Raw genomic sequence first — 21,566 nt, forward strand, 5'->3', positions numbered from 1 at the left:
CACGGCATTGGGGGTTCAGTATTGATGTGGATAGAGAACTGGCTGGCAAACAGGTAGCAAAGAGTAGGAGTAAACGGGTCCTTTTCACAATGGCAGGCAGTGACTAGTGGGGTACCGCAAGGCTCAGTGCTGGGACCCCAGCTATTTACAATATATATTAATGATCTGGATGAGGAAATTGAAGGCAATATCTCCAAGTTTGTGGATGACACTAAGATGGGGGGCAGTGTTAGCTGTGAGGAGGATGCTAGGAAACTGCAAGGTGACTTGGATAGGCTGGGTGAGTGGGCAAATGTTTGGCAGATGCAGTATAATGTGGATAAATGTGAGGTTATCCATTTTGGTGGCAAAAACGGAAAAGCAGACTATTATCTAAATGGTGGCCGACTAGGAAAAGGGGAGATGCAGCGAGACCTGGGTGTCATGGTACACCAGTCATTGAAAGTAGGCATGCAGGTGCAGCAGGCAGTGAAGAAAGCGAATGGTATGTTAGCTTTCATAGCAAAAGGATTTGAGTATAGGAGCAGGGAGGTTCTACTGCAGTTGTACAGGGTCTTGGTGAGACCACACCTGGAGTATTGCGTACAGTTTTGGTCTCCAAATCTGAGGAAGGACATTATTGCCATAGAGGGAGTGCAGAGACGGTTCACCAGACTGATTCCTGGGATGTCAGGACTGTCTTATGAAGAAAGACTGGATAGACTTGGTTTATACTCTCTAGAATTTAGGAGATTGAGAGGGGATCTTATAAAATCTAACAAAATTCTTAAGGGGTTGGACAGGCTAGATGCAGGAAGATTGCTCCCGATGTTGGGGAAGTCCAGGACAACGGGTCACAGCTTAAGGATAAGGGGGAAATCCTTTAAAACCGAGATGAGAAGAACTTTTTTCACACAGAGAGTGGTGAATCTCTGGAACTCTCTGCCACAGAGGGTAGTCAAGGCCAGTTCATTGGCTATATTTAAGAGGGAGTTAGATGTGGCCCTTGTGGCTGAGGGGATCAGAGGGTATGGAGAGAAGGCAGGTACGGGATACTGAGTTGGATGATCAGCCATGATCATATTGAATGGCGGTGCAGGCTCGAAGGGCCGAATGGCCTACTCCTGCACCTAATTTCTATGTTTCTATAAATAATGTTTTACTACAAATCGCTGCTAATTTGTTAAATTATCTTTCTTTTTACTACTTAACAATTTAGTAATGCAGAAAAAATATCCTAGCTTGGTTCAGGATTACTACCAAACCAAAGTTGACACTATGTTGTATTGGAACATAATGGGGGGAGAAGGCCAAACGTTTGGTCAAACATTTAAGTGGAACACGAGTCAGCAGCTTAGGGAGAGAGTTCCAAAGCTTGGCAAGTGGGGGAAATCTATGTGTCAATTTCATTTGGATAATGTTTGGGAAGCAGATTTGGTGGATGGGGGTATTTTAGAGGATTATACGGCCAATGGTTGGCGAGGGGGAGGGAGGGGGTAAGACCCTCAAAATTATATAGCAAGGGTAAGGATTTAAAGATTGCTTACTTATTCCAACAGAGCATGTATAACTCAACTCAGAAGGATGATTAATGAATGCGATGATGAAAGTTAAGATATGAATGGCAAAAATTTGGATACCTCAAGCTTTTGGTGAGTAGAATAAAATAAACTAGTCTTGTGTCAAGTCTAAAAGTATTTAGGACGTGGATGAGAGTTTTACCAACAGATGTGCTGATCTGGGGGATGCGGTTCGGTGAATGGTGAAACAATTTGCCTCATTTTCTGACATGCAAGGGAGAGCGATGGATATGGTACTGAACCGAGATTGTGATGAGAACAGAAGATAATGACTTCATTCTTCCCCATATTTGGCCATTTCTGCTCATTTACACATATTATTGGATGAGCAGAAAGATGACAGAACAGTGGATGAGCCATTACAGACAAGGGGGAAGTCAAACTAATAGTCGTTCCCTCGCCATGGATTTCAACCATGGCAAAGTTTAACACTTTCAAAAGTTGTTCTGGTATCAAATCTTATAAACCGGCAAACTAGAGGTTCAGGGAAGAAACCACAGCAAATACATGTTCCCCTCCCCCCCAACCTTTACCCCAACAGTAAATGTAAACATTTGCTTATGTTTATAATCTGCATTTTTGTCTTAAAGCCTTTCTGCTATTCTACAATTATTTTTGCCTGTTTACTCTATCTAAAATCACTTTTAAAATTCTTCACATTTTCTGTACAATTCATAATCCCATCCAATTTTGTGTCATTGCAAACTAAAATATTTAGTGATTCTCTTATCCAAACCATAGAATGTGTATGTGGAAATAAAGAACAGATGCTGGTTTATAACAAAAATAGACACAAAGTGGTGGAGTAACTTATCTCTGGAGAACATGGATGGGTGTTGATTCGGGTTCAGATTCTTCTTCGGACTGCTAGACTACGGCGCCTGGTGGTCTCTCAGGTGGTCTCCCATCTAAGTAGTAACCGGGCCTGAGCCTATTTAACTTCCGACATCAAACAGGATTAGGCATTTTCAGGCTAGAATGGGCGTAGGCGTAGTCTGAAGAAACAACACCTATCCATGTTGTCCCGAGATGCTGCATGACCCGCTGAGTTACTCCAGCACTCTGAAACGTCACCTATCCATGTTGTTCAGAGATGCTGCCTGACCGGCTGAGTTACTCCAGCACTTTGTCTCTGTCATAGTACAGGTGTATTTATATTCAGACTAGCTGCAGATCAAACATTGCCTGCCTCCCCAATAAACACACATTCATTCCTACTGTTTCTTTCTTTCAATCAATGTTCAATCCTTGTCAATGCATTACCTAATACAATGTGTTATAATTTTGAATACTAACGATTAATGTTATCAAAAGCTTTCTGAAAATCCATGTGCACCAACTTGAAATATCCAACCTCTCTGGCTTGAGGAGCCTGACCTACTTAAACGACTGCAGGAGACTATGCGGTCGCCACATGTTCGCGGGTGGCTGCCTTCATAGTCGAGAGGAGTTACCGCATTCTGGGAACTAGTCGCGGCCTCATTATGGTCGCCGCAAATTTTTCAACATGTTGAAAAATTACCGGCCACCAGAATGAAGCCGCCATAGATAGTAGCGAGAATTCTCGTGCCGTAGGTGCAGTTGTAGTTGGTTGCCAGGAGGTCAAAGGTTCTGGTAGGTTCTCTAAAGTTGTAGCCGGTGCTGACAGATGAATTTCATTGGCTCATTGGGGAAAAAAAAACGTAAGCAGTTTTCAGAACCAAGGATAACTGACTGGTAATGTTAATGTCCGCCGAGCTTCACAGCCGTGTATCTTTGGCTTCTGAAAAGTTGTCTCCAATCCTTTCTCCACCCCTTCTCCCCCCTTCTCCCCCCCCCCCCTCTTTTAAAGGACTTGCGTGACCCTTTCCATACACTGTGCTTTCACCGTCTTAATTACAGCGACAACCTTCCTGTTCATCGTGGTGTGTGTGTGTATCACATTGGCTTTGCACCGTGTGAATTTCACTCAGACAGCGCTGTACCCTGCCTGCATAGCGGGCTGGTGAAAAATCGACTAAGTGGGACAGGCCCATTCGTGTACAACTGCTGTTTTTTTATTTTTGTCTATTTTTGTCTATTGCCCAAGCAATATAAACGTGCATTGCTGATGTAAATGTTATAATTTGGCCAAGGGAATGAAAAAGGGAATATTACTTTTATTGAAGACAGGTTTCGGCCCGAAACGTTGCCTCTTTCCTTCGCTCCATAGATGCTGCCTCACTCGCTGAGTTTCTCCAGCATTTTTGTCTACCTTTGATTTTTCAGCATCTGCAATTCCTTCTTAAACATATTACTTTATCCCCTTGTGCAACTTTCATTGCTAAAGATTTTAAACTTCTGGAAGATTCTTTACACATTGATTATCAATGTGTGGATTACAGTTACAAGAAGCAGAGTAGAATTATGTCCAAAGACTAAGAAACCATTCTGTGGTATCTGCAGTGGGGTGGGATAGATGTAAGCATTCTATTGGATTGACAGTCAGACTGCAACTTTATAGAATTCTGCAAGTCAAGCATGTTTGGAAAAAAATCCAAGCATCGCAATACCAATCTGCAACCACCACTTGACCACATGAAATCCATGACGTGTCGCAATGTCCTGATGAATACATTTAGCCAGCGGAAATTTATATGCAGAGTTCATATTTATTTACAAATCAGCAGCCTTTCAGACGGCTGGTTTCACATTGTGGAGAGGCAAGTAGAACACATGACTACTGTCCAATGGGATTATAGCACCATGGATTCGTAGAATATGCTCATGTTTTAAGTACCAGTCAAACGACTATTTTATATTAGGCTCTCCTTATTTTTTGCTACTACAGATAATGTGCTCATGGTACTACTAAAGAGCAAAGTGAGTTTGCCCCGGGTTGTTTTAAGAATTATTTTGTCTTTAATCTGCACACCGAGAAGACGGGAAAAGCAGAAAGAACCAGAAATAAACCTCTGGCACTTCGGGTTCAAGAATATACTTAATATGTACAGCAAATATAATCAATGCATCTTTCTCTACATTCATTGTATCATCAATTCAATAAGTTCTCTTCCAATGCATCAATATCACCCATGTTTCTGCCATGGTGCACCCATGAAGTGTTTGAGAGGTTGTTACAAGAACCAGTGGTGGCTGGACACTAGACTGGTCCTCCCCTACAATGCCTGCAGTGGCTGAACTGAGCTCTCAAATGCCCCTCAGCACAGATTCCTGCTGCTTGGAATGTGCCAATTGGCAGCATTCACTTGTGGACATTTCCTTGCACTGGAAGACCACCAAGTTTCTGCTGACCCGAGGTGATCTCCCAGCAGCAGCAGCAGCAATATTTGTTTGGGTATGTGTCCCTGGTAACAATCCACGGATCACTCCTCTGACACTGCTGCTCAGGGTGAAACTAGACAAGAAACATTGAATCTCTTTCCACACCGTACTGGCAAACATACACTCATGAGCAAGTGGAAAGTTTGCTCATGTGGTTCTACAGGGTGTATGTCCCCATACTTGCATCCCATTTTCCAACATGCATGAGCTGTACTGATCTTTCCAGACTGCGGTTTATTGTCTTGTAACCATTCCTGGACAGAAAAAAAGGTAGCAGCCTAACAAGGCACCTCTCCATGACTGAAGAAGGGTCTCGACCCGAAACGTCACCCATTCCTTCTCTCCAGAGATGCTGCCTGCCCCGCTGAGTTACTCAAGCTTTTTGTGTCCGCCTATCCATGTTCTATAGAGATGCTGCCTGGTCCAGAGTTACTCCAGTACTTTGAGTATTTTTTTTGTAAACCAGTATCTACAGTTACTTGATTCTGCATTTCAGCATTGTTTAGGTTTCTAAAGATATGTCAGGTATTTTCCCCCCCCCACTAATAATGAGTACTAATAATGAGATTAGCAAGTTTGCTGATGATACAAAAGTGAGTGGTTTTGCAGATAGTGAGGGTGGTTGTGAACGAATACAGCAGGATCTGGATTAATTGGTCAGGTGGGCAGAGGAAAGGTTGATGGAATTTAATACAGGGAAGTGCGAGGTGTTCCATTTTGGGACGTCAAACAAGGGCAGGACCTACACAGTGAATGGTCGGCTTCTGGGGAGTGTTGTAGGATCTAGGAGTGCAGGTGCATGGTTCCTTGAAGGTTGAGTTGCAGGTGGATAAGGTGGTCAAAAAGGCTTATGGCACATTGGCCTTCATCAGTCAGAGTATAGAAGTTGGGAGGTCATGTTGCACTTGTATAAGACGTTGGTGAGAGCCGAAACCCTTCTTCAGACTGAAGAACTGACTGAACCTTCAGTCTGAATTTCAGACTGAAGAATGGTATCGGCCCGAAACATTGCCTTTTTCCTTCCCTCCATAGATGCTGCCTCACCCGCTGAGTTTCTCCAGCATTTTTGTCTACTTTAGAATATTATGTTCAGTTCTGGGCACCACGTTATAAGAAAAATATTGTCAAGCTTGAAAGAGTTCAGAAGAGATTTACGAGGATGTTGCCGTGACTTTGCCTTTCTTTGTGAACCAGCATCCGCTATTCCTTGTATCTTTATTTGTCGATGTGACCTGCTGCTTTTTTCACTTATTACCGATTGGATCATTTTTACCATTTCAAGATCAACTTTTTCAGTTTGTGCAGTTTTCTAATCATGCAAAATCAAACATCGGTTGTTGTGCAGTTCAAAGGTATTGACGTGAAACGCCAGCTCTGTAATTCTCTCCTCACAGACCTGCCCGGTCGACAGAGCAGTTCCAGTTTTGACTGTTTTTGCGGCAGTTTACAAAAAAAATGCTTTGAGATCAAACTTTCCTACGTCAAGATGTTTGATACAAGTACACACAGCAGATGGCGATCTCAGTCACTTTCAACTTAATTTTGGTTGTTAGTTGGCTGTCACTCCTATAAAATAATTTGCACCGATGCCTATTCCTTGCCAATAACCATGTTTCAGCGTCAGTTTTGTTGCAAAAACGGGGATGCAACGTGATACTGCCGTTCATGGTGAAGCGAGGGTTCCTATACAAATTACACCTGGACTGGAGACACTAGCCACTGGAGTTGGAGACAATGGAGATAGTGGACACTGGTACGAGCTGAAGAAGGCACTGGAGACAGTGGGTACTGGAGGAACTGGAGCTTGAGACATGGCAGTGGTGACACGGGACACTGGAGATAGTGAAAACTGGCACTTGAGTCAGTGGACACTGGAGTTGGACACCGATACTGGAGCCACAGACACTGGTACTGACAGTGCTGGAGCCTCAGACACTGGTACTGACAGTGCTGGAGCTACATACACTGGTACTGACAGTGTTGGAGCTACAGACACTTGTACTGACAGTGCTGGAGCTACATACACTGGTACCAACAGTGTTGGAGCCACTGGGTGTGCACTTGGCTCCGCCCTGTCCCCAGGCACCGTGCACCCAAACCTGCTGCCGCCCAGAGCCCGCCCCCACCACGGGATTGGCTGGAGAGGAGGCGGGGCGGCGCTGATTGGCCGGGCGGGCTGTCCATCACACGGCGGGAGGGCAGGGTTGGTTGCGCTGGAAGGGACGGGGCATCGGACCCGCGCACACACACACGCCCCGCAAACTCGGACCCGCTCACACACCCAGGCCCTGATCCCCCCGCCCGCCCGCCATGAAGCTGATGGTGGATTTCGAGGAGTGTCTGAAGGACTCGCCGCGCTTCAGGTAGGCCGTGTCCGCGCCCCGGAGCCTTGGGCGGGCGGTTGGCCACCGTCCCCGGAGCCCAGGCCCCGGCTCCTCCCGCCCTCACCCACCGCCGCCCGGGCTTCAGGTCAATGGGTGTATATAACGGCCGCCGCTTCGGTCTTGGTGGCGGGTGACGGGATCTAGGCGGCCCGGCTCGCCCTTCGCTCTGCCCGGCCGCCCCGCCTCTACCCGGGCCCCTGTCGCCGGTCGGTCCTTGCCCTGCCCAGGGTCTACGGCATGTGTCCAGTCTATGCCCGCGTCCAGTCTAGTCCCAGTGTCCAGTCTAGTCTCTGTGTCCAGTCTAGTCTCTGTGTCCAGTCTAGTCTCTGTGTCCAGTCTAGTCTCTGTGTCCAGTCTAGTCTCTGTGTCCAGTCTAGTCTCTGTGTCCAGTCTAGTCTCTGTGTCCAGTCTATGCCCCGCGTCCAGTCTATGCCCCGCGTCCAGTCTAGTCTCTGTGTCCAGTCTAGTCTCTGTGTCCAGTCTATGCCCCGCGTCGTCTATGCCCCGCGTCCAGTCTATGCCCCGCGTCCAGTCTATGCCCCGCGTCCAGTCTAGTCTATGCCCCGCGTCCAGTCTATGCCCCGTGTCCAGTCTATGCCTTGTGTCCCGCCTATGCCTGTCCACTCTAGTCCCTGTCCCCAGTCTATGCTCTGCGCCCAGCCTTTGCTTTCTCCAGTGGGCACCTTTAGCCCTGGTGTCTGAGGAGCAGACGCCAGCATCTCATCGGTCTACAGTTATTTGACAATCTAACTTTTATCCCGGAACTGGACCAGTTTGTCCGTTGGATCCATTATTGTCACCAATTTCAAGCGGCTGAAATCATGCATTAAAATACTGTAGAATCGAATAGTTCCTTTGGTATCAACATAAGATTTTACATCTTTGTGGAAATAATGTTCCGATTTCTAGTCAGTCTAAACATGTGTATGGGACTCGACCCGAATGTTAATGGGTCTCGACCCGAAACGTCGCCTACTCCTTTTCTCTATAGATGCTGCCTCACCCCCTGAGTTTCTCCAGCATTTTTTGTTTATTTTGAATGTTTTATGAATGTTAGCTTTATTAAATCCTGTAAATCAAGGTCTCTCTTAACCTCGTTCAGTGTGAAGGTCGGTGTGAAGGACAGTGACTTGTGTCTGTTCAGACCTGTGTATGGCCTGTTGGTCATGTTTGACTGATTGAACTCAGTGCTGGTTGGCAGTGAACTTGATGAGTGAAAGTGAGGTGGAGGCAGACTTGTATTTTCGGTGGTTCTTACTCGTTCACAAACTATCAATTACATAAAACCTCAGAAAAATGTTTTGATTTGTGAAGATGCATTTCGACTAGAATACTAGTGTTTACATTCCATACAAGCCAAAAGTTTTAACCATAACAACTCTGTCCTTTTGTTTAATCTACTATTCCTTCATTCGCATATTGTGTAATTTTAATTGACAAATGAGATTTATTTTATGTAAATTTGACACCCCATGTTCTGCAGAGCCAAATCCCATAAATTCTTATGTTGCATAAGTAGTTAATTTCTTTGGCAGAGTTGTACATCAGTGAAACAGGTCCTATGCCTCACTGTGTCTACGCTGACCATCATAACATCTATACTAATCCCACTTGGCTTTATTAATTTTGTATTTCTCTATCCTAAGCTCATTCACCTGTCCAGGTGCCTCTTAAACATTTTTACTGTTCCCTTATCAACCCTCGTGGTCATATCTTCATGAAACACTGAAATTCATGAAATATGATTTCCAATGTACAAAGCCATGTTGACTATTCCTAATCATTTCTCGTCTTTCTAAATGAAAATAAATCCTGTCTCTCAGAGTCTCTTCCAATAGCTTCCCCGTCATGAGCTTGTAGTTCTCTGGCTGCCTGTTCATCGTGGCTAACAAAGATGTAAACAGCTCTGGAGGTGCCTCAGCAACCTCAACCTTTGCTTCCCATTACCCTGCTGGACAGGCCCTGGAGATTTAGTCACCTTTATGCATTTCAAGACCTCCAACACCACCTCCTTTGTAATGTTGAAGTGCGCCAGGATTTCACTGTTCCCTCCCATGAATTACTGTCTCCCTTGTCCTTCTCCATGGTACATGTAGATAAGAAGTATTCATTTAAGACCGTGTCCATTTCCTGTGGATCCAGGTGCAGCACTTTCTCCCAATTTACCCTTTTACTTTTAACATATTTATAGAATTCCCTTTTTGCCATCCCAACTTCCTCAGTAAACGTATTCCGACACCCCTTATGCTTCTCAATGGACTCACTGGCTGGTTCTTAGCTGTTTATACCTGGTGCATGCCTCCTTTTTCTTGACCAGACTCTTGTTCAGTGTAAAGGTCAGGACAGTGATATGTGTCTGTTTAGTACTGCACGTGGCCTGTCTACCTGTGATGTTTGATTCTGAATTAAATCAGTGCTGGTTAGCTGTGAAAGTGAGGGGGAGGCTGACTTCTATTTTCTGTGGTTCTTCATCTTTTAAATACAATGATCATACACGTATGCATTTTTATGAAAAATGGTTTCCTAACCTTGCCAGTCCAGACCTTCACACAGTCTCAGTCTGAAGAAGGGTTTCGGCCCGAAACGTTGCCTATTTCCTTCGCTCCATAGATGCTGCTGCACCCGCTGAGTTTCTCCAGCTTTTTTGTGTAACCTTCACACATGTTAGCCCTAAACACTTTCAATCTCGCTTTTCCAAAGCTCCTCTCTCTGCTTGAAAACAACCTCAGCAATCAACGTTAAGAACAATGGGGACCGGGCGTGGGGGACCGTCGTGAAGAACAATGGGGAACCGGCGTGCGGAGACCGCCGTGAAGGACGGTGGGAGAACAAAGGGGAACTCGGTGTGGGGGAGCGGGGGCACTCTAGTTTAGAATCCTCTGCCTACGGGATAAGCCCGCGTTTATTCGTTCGTTCATTCTGGTTAAGGCTATGCGCACAGCAGCCAGCCACCAGTTGCTTGTCTTTTTCTTTTTGTTTTCACTTTTAATTTAATTTTAATTTCAAGTTTTCGTGTACCTTGTGTGTTGTGACTGTTGGCAGACCAATTTCCCTATGGGGATGAATAAAGTTCTATTGTATCGTATTGTAGAGAGCTCCTGTTGGATGCCATTTAAAAACTTCTTCACACTCCCCATCCGCATTAAATTAACACTTAAGGACCAGTCCTATTTATTTTTTTTGCAAACAAATACGATAATGGTGACTGGTCCCATAGTGCCTCAACAATGTCCCACTGTAGATATAATACCACAATATCAGGTGAGTATCCATGCCATGTACCTGTCAAACTCCTTGCAGTTCAGTCTAACAGGGAGAGACCTTCCTTGCTCCCTGCTCTGCCCCAGTGGGCCCTGCTTCCTGCTCTTGCTTTCTCAACCTCAATATTTGCTTCAACAATCTTATTTGATACATTGCTACTTTGGGCAGCTGCTGCAGCAAAATTAATTTAGCTATATTTGCACTATCCAACTTTGGGTTTTAAAATTAGATGAAAATCTGGAGCCAACCTCTGGTCAAGTTTCTGCTTCACAGCGAAGCACACTTGGAATTGTGCAGCTTTGGTTAGACATAAACTTTGTTTCTGAAAGTAAAAGAGCATTGTTATTTCTGAGCTGTCTGCTCCGGAACATTTTGATGTCTTAAATTACAAAGTTTTAAAATGGGAAATATAGCCTCATAAACATCATCAACATTATTGAATACGACAGTGATCGCAACTTTCACTGAAGTGTGGATGGCCATTGGCTCGCTAGGAGCTCATCTGCCCTTTGACAGGTCTTGTTTTTGGTCCTACTGGGGGTCCACAGCCCCCTCCTCACCTGGCAGCCGACTACCCGACCACGGAGCAAGTAGCACGGGATTACGTGGTACCCGTGGCGGGGGGAACTCCCCCCGACCTAACCTGACCCGACATAAACCAACTGGTTGAATTATTATTCAATCAAATATTTCAACTAACATCCTTCTTTACTATCTCCTACACAGGCCAATAAACTTTAATACATTTGTTAGCACACTGTTATATTTTAAATCAAGCGGTCTGATTTTCAATTTATGAGCGTGTTGCAATAAAGTTAAATACAAATTATATTTTTGAGATTTGGTTAATTATAAATAGATTTAATGTATGAGTAAATGGAGTAGCTTTATTTTCAGGCAAAATCTTAGTTAGGGAGTTGGGTCAAATTAAGTTGAGGATTTTATTTTATTCGCTTCATAGAAAATGTAGCATTCATTTAATCTCTGGGAGCGCGATTTGCTTCCTTGACCTATTGCATCCGGTTTGAGAATTCTACTTTCCGTTGTCCTGTTGGCTGACCAGTTTGAGAGTTTTTTCACCAGAATCAATGATGTGTGGCTTTGAACAAGCTTCAGGGTGGTATAGTTCACAGGTGCTTACTTCTCTTGTTCTTCCAGGTAGTAAGCTGTATATCTTGTACAGGGTGCACACTGCAGCTACCATTTACTGGTGAGCGAGTGGCTATTGAAGTTGTTCATTGGACTACTGATTACTTGGGCTGTTTCCCTCAGGATTCTTGAGCCTTGTTGGATCAAGGCATGTGGTGCGAATCCCCTCGCACCTCTCAAGAAGGTGAGAGAGGAGCCACTTTCTCCAGAATGTTCTTTGATAATCGGATAGAAGTAAAATTATTTGACCTCACCAAGGGAATCAAACAACAGCAGAGTCTAAGTTCAGGGGAGTGAGACTTTTGGTCTTAATTACTGGCAATAATATTTAATTAGCTCTGCATCATCAAATAAGTTGTAGTAGAGGAACGTAACATTAGATTTATTTTAAAGGCAGCACTTCATCTGCTCTCTGTAATAACTCCGTTTCTACCTGCTGACTATAAATCACTTGAGGCAGTGGATCAGTTATCATTACAATGTCACCCTGTAACCAGGGAGAGGCCAGGCATATGCTTCATCTATAATGACTTGCTCATTTGTCCTGTTCTTTCAATAGCCATGTGTTTTTTATAAGTTGTGGCAACTTTGTGATGTACAGTGGGTCATTTTTATATTTTTTATGTTCTAGTGAAATCTAGCAATTAAAAAAAAAAACCCTCTCCAGAGATCACTACAAAATACGTTGAAACATAGAAACAGGTGCAGGAGTAGGCCATTCGGCCCTTCGAGCCTGCACCGCCATTCAATATGATCATGGCTGATCATCCAACTCAGTATCCCGTACCTGCCTTCTCTCCATACCCCCTGATCCCCTTAGCCACAAGGGCCACATCTAACTCCCTCTTAAATATAGCCAATGAACTGGCCTCAACTACCCTCTGTGGCAGAGAGTTCCAGAGATTCACCACTCTCTGTGTGAAAAGAGTTCTTCTCATCTCGGTTTTAAAGGATTTCCCCCTTATCCTTAAGCTGTGACCCCTTGTCCTGGACTTCCCTAACATCGGGAACAATCTTCCTGCATCTAGCCTGTCCAACCCCTTAAGAATTTTGTAAGTTTCTATAAGATCCCCTCTCAATCTCCTAAATTCTAGAGAGTATAAACCAAGTCTATCCAGTCTTTCTTCATAAGACAGTCCTGACATCCCAGGAATCAGTCTGGTGAACCGTCTCTGCACTCCCTCTATGGCAATAATGTCCTTCCTCAGATTTGGAGACCAAAACTGTACGCAATACTCCAGGTGTGGTCTCACCAAGACCCTGTACACAGAGAAACTTGTTACAAGTAAGAATTTATTTAGTCATGGTTTGGGAGAAGTTATAATTGCATATTTGAGATTCTACCGTTTATTAAAACAATGTGCGATTGGCTATTTAACAAGCAAGAAGTTGAGCTTTTTCTATTATTTCCCTGTCAAAAGTGTTTACTTGTCATATGTACTGCCAACAGAACAATGAAATTCTTACTTGCAACAAGTTTCTCTGTGACAGTCTTAAACATTAGCAGAGTTGTGAAATGACCGAGGAACTTAACATTTTTCACAATTTTCACAATGAAAATTGTTAGAAATGGTAATTTTATAACATGTAATTTGTTTCATCTGCAAAGACATGGTAGTATTTAGAAGATTTTCAGGATACCTGTAGTTGCTTTGCATCAACATTGATTGATGGGAATGCAGCATTTTGCTGGGAATGCCATGTCTTGGTTTTTTGCCTGTTGTCAGTGGTTGCCGATGTCCCAAGCATTTTGCGCATGAACACCTGTGGCCCTTGCCATGACGTGTACCGCTTATCTCCATGTTGTTGTGATACTTGTTATTTATATGGTTGGAAATGCATGCGTTTACTTACCAAAGGTTACTATACAATAAAAGCAGCAGGTCCATTTGTAATGTTCTCAAAGTTAATTATTTTGTAAACTTGAATTATTTTATTTAGTCGTGGTTTGGGAGAAGTTATAATTGCATATTTGAGATTCTACCGTTTATTAAAACAATGTGCGATTGGCTATTTAACAAGCAATTCTGATATAGTGATACATTTATTGATGTGTTATTTCATTGAAATTTAAAGTGGTTGTAAGAAAAATAAAATTGTTAATTGCTAGTTGGGCAGTTGCAATATCTTTATTAAAGTGACTTCCCTCTCCTGCGAAGCATACATGGGGATTGCAACATTTGTTAGTTAATGCCCTGTAAGGGTTGCCAAAACACAAATCAGAAGCACTGGACTTTGGCTGTTGCCACACAAGACCGCAAATGTATAGGCAAACTCACGTTCAGTGACAATCATTTTATGCTTTTGTCATTTTGCAAATTACTTTTAAGCATCAGAGTTTGTTTTGTTTCCTTTTTCTCATGGCAGAAAATCACTCCAAAATTTACAATAGATATATTTTTTAATTTAATCCCTCCCCCCTCAACACTTAATACCATTTAGAGCAAGAACAAGCAGGCACCACACTTTGATCTTGTTTTAAAGAATAAGAATATTTGGGTTTTCTGAGTGTTACTGTAACAACATAGTTGCTAAACTGAAGTGAAACATGTATTCAACGGGGATGTTTCAGTATGTTTCAACATTTAGGTTGATGTTGTTGCTTCTCGGGAGTGTAGCCATTCCATGCCGTGCAGCTTCCCAAAGTCAGGAATTCTTTTAATTCCATGGACAACGGATTTTTCTGGTGCAGGCTTAGCTTCTCTCGATATTTTAGTCTAGTTTAGTTGATTGTCATGTGTACTGAGGGACAGTGAAAAACATTTTTCTGCGTGCTATCCAATTAACGGAAAGGCTATACGTGATTACAATCAAGCTGTCCGCAGTGTACAGATATTCTTGAGTCGAGGGGAAAGCAAAATCTATTTTTCCACAATTCCTCCAACAGGAAGTCCAACATTTACTGGTCTAAACATGAACCTTTTGAGAGAAGAGGAAGAAATGACATTATTACCTCAATAATTCCATTTCTACACTCGATAAAAGTGATAAAATCCCCTTTGCTTTGGAAACAAAATCACTATTTGCTATGTTTGCTCCAGAGTTGCTGGAGAAACAATCGGACCTCATTGTAACGGTGATTTCCAATTCTCTTTGCCCAAAATATTGTATGCTTTTATTGTTTATTGCAGGGAGAAAACATAACCTGGTTGCAATGATTTGCCCTCAGTGCTGGTTTATGTGGCCCTGTACTCTAGTAGTTGCCCTCAGCGCTGGTTTATGTGGCCCTGTACTCTAGTAGTTGCCCTCAGCGTTGGTTTCTCTGGCCCGGTACTTTTGAGCAGTTGCAGCAAGCGCAGTTTATATTTCAATAAAAGGGGACTTTTTTATTTCCTGGATTTGGTTAAAATGTCATATTAATGGTGCGTTCCCCATGTGCATATTTCTCACCACCAAAAAAGTTAGTGGTTATTTCTAGAATGTGTTGAATAGGGAATTTGCCATCTCATATAATGAAGACTGGAATGTTAATTCATCTGTTATAGCCTGAGTGCCATGAACAAAATCAGTAAATACATTTTGGTGGCTTTGATAATTTAAAGCTCCAGAAGTGGCGGCGCTGTGAAACGGCTGCGGCTCGCCTGCAGTCTGTCTGTTTTTACTTTTTTGTGTTGTTTTTTTTGTCTTGTTCAGTTAAATTTTGGTTATTAGGTTGTGTTAGATGGGGGGGGGGGGGGGGGGGAACGGGGCTTTCTGTCTCTCCCTTCGGGGGAATACGACTTTCTTTTCGGATCCCCCTTCTCTTCCCCCCGTCTGAGCTGAGGCCTAATGGCGGAGCTGGCGGCCTCCAACCTGCGACCGACCTTGAGGATCCGGAGGTAGAGCCAGCCAGGACTTACCAACGCGAGGCTGGCCGTCTTCGAGCTGAGGTGGCGTTCGGGCAGCGGCACGACTCGGCACTCCGATGAGGGTGGACGGCACGGGGCTGAGACACTCCTATGAGGGCGGCCCGGCTCCCGGCTGGAAAGCGCTCCCGTGTAGGCGGCCCGGCTCCCGGCTGGAAGGCGCTCCCATGTGGGCGACCCGGTGCGGGGCTGTAAGGCGCTCCCGTGTGGGCGGCCGGGCTCCCGGCTGGAAGGTGCTCCGGCGAGGACGGCTTGGCTCCTGGCTGGAAGGCGCTCCCGTGGGGGCGGCCCGGTGCAGGGCTGAGATGCTCCCGTGAGGGCGGCCCGGTGTGGGGTGGGGACGGTGCTCTGGTGGCTGAGGCGGCGGCGACCTGAATCCGGGGCTCGGCCGCGGGCCAGTAGATGACATCGTCGGGAGCTCGCGGGTCACAGGTTGATGCCTGTTCTCTGGAGCTCCCGTGGCAACAACTGCGTCCGCTGGACTGGAGGGCGGCAGCTTCGACCACCCCCGGGCCGCGGAGCTTGAACCGCGGGACTGACTTACCATCGCCCGGTGGGGTATCGCCTCAGCGCAGAGGGAGAAGAGGAGGGAAGAGACAGCAACCCTAAGACTTTTGCCTCCATCACATTGAGGAGGTGCTTGGTGAACTCACTGAAAGGTCTGAATGACAAATAAAGGATTCAATTCAATTCAATTAAGCAGCATTAAACTTGCTCTTTGGGATTGATATTTCCAGAATTGAATGGGAAGTTTTAATGACAGTATCTGAACATAGTCATGCAGTGTGGAAACAGGCCCAACTTGCTCATGCCCTTCAAGATACCCTGTCTACAATGATCCCATCTTCCTGAGTTTGACCCTTAGCCCACTCAGCCTTTCCTATGTACCTGCCCATATAGTAGATTGGAATAAAGATTGTCAAACATCTGTGGATGATTTTACATCTGTTGGTGTTGGCAGTCTTCAGTGGATAGCTCTACGCTTAGTTCTAATGTTTTGTGATCAGATTCCTAAGAGATTTAAGCCCTCCACATATGTTCTTTGCACAAACTTCATCTCCTGAATGTTTGGTTATCCATGTAGCATGGTACGATTACAGCTGTTGCCTGCTTTTGATACCTTCCCCCCCCCCCACAAATTCTTCACTCTTTCCCTGATATGGCACCACGTTCACTTCCTCAAGCCCACGACTGAAGATATGAGGACATCGCGAGCATAACTGGTTTAGACATTGCTGTGTGACCTCCTGAGTCCTTCCAGCAAATGTTCCCTTACTTTACATTCCAGCATCTGCAGCCTCTTCTGCCTCCATATTACTTCACCACTTTGCAAATACCCTGCTATGAATTATAACATTTTTTTTTTGCTCTTGTTTCCCCCCCCCCCCCCCCCCCCTGACCAACATATGGATTTAAGTAACAGAATTATTAGCTGAACCAGAAACAGCACCTCTAGTATATTCACATCTTGCACAGTTTTAACAAAACTTTCCTAACCAGGTGCTCCTTTCATTAAACACCACCTTCCCTTTGCCTTCCAAACCACTTCCTCACCTTGCATGCTCACCTTGTGATTCAACTACAAGTGTGGTAAACAACCGCAGAATTTGCTCTTGGTCTATTTTTGTCGTTAAATAATACTGGTGAGGAATAAATGTAAGAGTTTCTAGAATGATTATATTAATCATGTTATAATGTTTTATGTTTTTTGTAATTACTGTTTTTAAAATGTGTCATTTTCTTAAAGATATATAAAGAATAATAGCCTGATTTGTGTGTGTGTGCAGAAGATTACTGCACCAATCAGTGTTTGGAAGGGAAGGGCAAGGTTTGTTTTGTAAGCACCAATCTGAGGCAAATGTAAAAGCTGAATTACAAACACAAACTTCTGGAGGCACTCAGTAGAAAAGGCCAGTGGAGCGAGTGGTAGTGAATGATTTGAGAAAAGCACCAGGAAATGTCAGAAAAGGAGCATGTTGCAGGTTAAGAGGAGGTGAGGAGTGGAGCGAACCGAGGGAGGGTGTGATGGGGAGAGATGGTGAGGAATGAGATGACTCTTGGGATTGGTGTTTAGTGAGAGAGGGAGGTGAAGGATTGCTCACTTTCCTCTGTCTGGAGAATGTGGAACTAGAGCATCATAAAAAGCACAGAACACGGAGCGGTGCGGCACAGGAGCAGGCCACAGTCTGTGCCCACATTCACACCAATTATGTTATCCCGTCTGAATGCACGTGATCATAGTTGTAAATCAGTCAGAGAGATGGCATGGAATGCAAACCAGCAACCACTAATCCCACACTAATCCCATTTTATTTCCTCCATATTCTTATCCACTCCTCCCTGATTTTATACTTGGGCAATTTATTGTTGCTACTCAACCTACCCACCTGCACGTCCTTGGAAAACTGCATGGTTGCATGAGAACCAGCAAACTTCACACAGACATAGGTTGGGATTGAACCTGGTTACGGAAATAAATCTACATTCTCTTGTTTGCATGAATGACTTTGCTGCTTAAAGTTGAATGCCCATAACATTGCATGTAAATAACGAGAAAATGAAGAGATTATGAAGGCAAGGACAAGATGTTTTGAAAGTTCAATCAAGAATTTAGAGGTTGGAGTTTGTTATTTCATGCTGAAGACATGGGAGTTATGTTTGCATGGCTGCAATGTCAGTCCTACTCTATCACAGCTGATTAATGCACAGCTTTCTGGAGAGCCCTTGGATCATTCTCAAATATTGGAATGTTAGCTGACTTTCCACTGTTCAGGAAGGCAAAAGGCATTTGGAGTCACTGACGTCTGCCAGGCACTGTTGCGGTTTTCCCAGTGTGAATCAATCATTTGCTCTGCATTAGGCATAGCTTTCATTTTAGGAGTGCTTTTGTCTACTTCAACTTTCATCAAAACAAGTTTATATTGTTTGAAGAGCTGCCGTAAGAACGTCACTATTTTCAACAATGCATACTTCCTTATTGTTGGAACTTGTTTCCATTCGTGGCCTTTTTGAATACTACCATATTTACACGGGCTTGGATCCACATTGGGATTCAACTGATGAGAAATGTCAGAGTTGAACTTCTTACGTCACTCATTCCTTCTCTCCAGAGATGCTGCCTGTCCCGCTGAGTTACTCCAGCTTTTTGTAACTAATGTCAGAGTTGAAAGTTGATTAGCAAAAATGATGTACTAAAACCAAATATTGCTTTGTGTATGTCTAACAGTTTTCAAGGGAAATTAGATTTTGCATTGTAATTCATATTTCCTGCTTAAGTTAAGCATAGTTTAGATATTGTTTTTCAATGCAAGTTTGCTTTGCACACCAGATTAATTTGGACTTTGGGCCAGTCTTTGCAATGCCTGTGGAAGGGCACCCCCCCATTTTTATGAGCAATTGTCATGATGACTGTGGTCCGCAGTGATGGTGAGCAATTGCAAGGGTTCAGAGAGCGGCGTAGAAATCACAAAAGTGAAGTTGGAATTCCACCAGAAGTAAGAGCAAGTCTTGCAGCCCGCAGAACACTGGCAGCTTGACTACCCTTGCCTGCTGCCACAGTTGATGCAAAATCCTAAATCTACCAAGCTTTTAGTTAATGTCCACTTCACTTTCAATTAATAATCTCATTTGGGTAATTCCAAGTAACATCTGTGGTTTCTGTGTCAGCCCATATTGTTGACCATCACACAAGACTGCAATGTTAAAGTTGCACGTGGAAATCCAGTGGTAATTTCTTCGTGTTTTGCAAGTTTTATGAAGTGCCCATTTGATGAAGAAAGTTGAAAGAAAACAAAATTGTGAAATCTTGGTATTTGGCCGAATTGGCATGAAGCTGCAAACCACAGCTCCATTTCCAATGGAAATCAAAAATAGCTCAGTGATTCACTCATCTCTGTGGAACCACCTAACAACCTCCTCCATTGTCAGAGTGAGGCCCAGCGCAAATTAGAGGAACAGCACCTCATATTTTGCTTAGATTTTGCTTGCATTGAAATTTTGAGAACAGTTTCCCCTCATTATGATCAGTCTGAAGAAGGGCGACCAGAAAGTCGAGCATAGATTGCCGGATTGTAGTAATTTGGTCTGATTTGAACATCTGTTTTTAGCTGGTCAATCATAGATTCACAAAGAAATTCCGTAGCTTTGATCACTTGTAGTAACGGATTAGTTACAAAGTTTGCAAGCCATGTACTAATGTACAAAGTGGAGGAAGTTGGAAGTGTTTTTCAAGAGCAGATCGATTGTAGTGGGCTGCATGAACTGTGTTTAGCTGGTCAATCATGAGACGAAAGAAATTCCGTTTGATCAGTAGTGGATTAGAAGCCATGTACGAACTGGGTTGGAATGTTTCAAGCATCGATGTTAGTCACAATAAAGTGGTTACTTTTGCATTTTGAGAATGTAGGTTATGGTTACTGTGAACCTGTTATTAATTTATATTTTCAATGCTCCATAAGCAAATCCATAAGTTTTGGTCCTCGATCTGATGGAAAATGTATTTGTCAGCCCTCTTCAGATTAGATTATTACCCGGTGTCATATGATAAACTTGTATTAGCCAGGATACCCCAGTTGAATCATCCCTTGCTACATTGGGCCAGATTGAGATGATGGGTCTGAATTTATAAGTGTGATGACACAAGGAACTGCAGATGCTGCAAGTGCTGGAGTAACTCAGCGGGTCAGGCAGCATCTGGATAGGTGGTGTTTTGGGCCGGGACTCTTGGTTTGCAAAAGTTCCATGTCCTTCAGAGATGTTGCCTGACCCGCTGAGTTACTCCAGCATTTTGTGTTTTTTTTAAATAAAATTGTGTCCATTGACAGTGCATTCAATTAATGTAAAGATGTGGACTGTTCTCACAGAGAGTTGTGAGACTGTGGAATTCTCTGCCTCAGAGGGCGGTGGAGGCCAGTTCTCTAGATGCTTTCAAGAGAGAGTACTGATTGTGGATGATCAGCCATGATCACATTTAATGGCGATTCTGGCTTGAAGGGTCTAATGGCCTACTGCTGCATCTATTGTCTATTGACTGAAAGACGAGTGCTTAACAAATAATTCATTGCCAGATATTTTTATTCTCCCTTGTACGAATATTCCTCCACAGGAAAGATATTTTCACATTTTGAAAATGAAAGTATTCTTCCCCGTAGTTCCTGTGGAGTTATTCCATGTCTAATTGGACCAGCTCATCCAGAGTTACCTGTCACCAATGTTGACAGCTTAGAATGGTTTTTAAATGTTACAGTACAATACTTTGCAGTGTTGGGCAGAACTAGTGTCTTCAACCAGTGTTGCATTGTGCACCTCAATTGAAAATTTCAAGCAGTAAATAGCCAATTTTCAAACTGATGTCAATGTTCATCTCTTTGCTGGTCTTAGCTTGCATGTGATCAACAGCCAGTTTGCATGATGTGAGTGTGTGTGTGTGTGTCTGGTTTTACGAAGTTAGGATGTAGTCGCGACATTGTTGCTATTCTGTTGGGTTTCTACATTTTAATATTTTCATTTATGTGGTGAGCTGGCACATGGAGCTGGCACAATTATTTGCTTTTGAACGATACAACCTTCAAAATGTCATGATCATTCTTCACCATCAATGACCCACAAATGCCCTCTCTTACTCTCTGCATTGGTTGGAGGAAAGATATCAGAGATTTTATTAAAAGGTCAGAAACCTGATGATCAAATGGACCAGTGACATCATGAATAACCAAATGTAAGAGAACCAAACTCTGAGAACTTCTGCAGATAGTGAGCAATAACTAAACTGCTGCAGGAACTGAAGCAAGGTCCCCTCCTGAATCATTGGCTGTCCCTTTGCCGCCGCAGATTTGCGTGACCCGCTCAGTTCCTTCAGCAGTTTTTTTGCTCCAGAATATAGTGTCTGCAGTCTTTTGTCTCAATGTGCAGATTATGACCTGATATTTTCATGTATTGACATTCACCCATGGTTCTGCAACAGGAAGGTTGTTTACACTATTAGCTCATGAAATACACTGGTAGCAAAATTCCTGGAGTTGGTTGAAAAGTAGACATAAACTCCTATAAACACTAACTTAGACTGT

General features: G+C 43.7%; 1 protein-coding gene across 4 annotated transcripts in view; it reads left to right on the plus strand.

Annotated features, from left to right (window-relative positions):
* The first annotated feature begins 7,052 nt into the window (after positions 1–7,052).
* LOC129703610 (arf-GAP with coiled-coil, ANK repeat and PH domain-containing protein 2-like) overlaps positions 7,053–21,566 on the plus strand; it is a 99,096-nt gene continuing 84,582 nt past the window's right edge. For 2 of the 4 annotated variants that reach the window (XR_008724594.1, XM_055646210.1), the window contains exon 1: positions 7,054–7,225. Coding sequence is in view for 2 of the 4 variants with exons in the window: in XM_055646210.1 (XP_055502185.1) it covers positions 7,173–7,225 (53 nt within the window). In the remaining 2 variants the exon portion in view is untranslated. Of the gene's footprint in view, positions 7,226–21,566 lie in introns of all 4 variants that reach the window. The other 2 variants (XR_008724593.1, XM_055646211.1) reach the window with 2 other exon arrangements.

This window comes from Leucoraja erinacea, chromosome 14 (assembly GCF_028641065.1).
Source record: "Leucoraja erinacea ecotype New England chromosome 14, Leri_hhj_1, whole genome shotgun sequence".
Classification (NCBI taxonomy): domain Eukaryota; kingdom Metazoa; phylum Chordata; class Chondrichthyes; order Rajiformes; family Rajidae; genus Leucoraja; species Leucoraja erinaceus.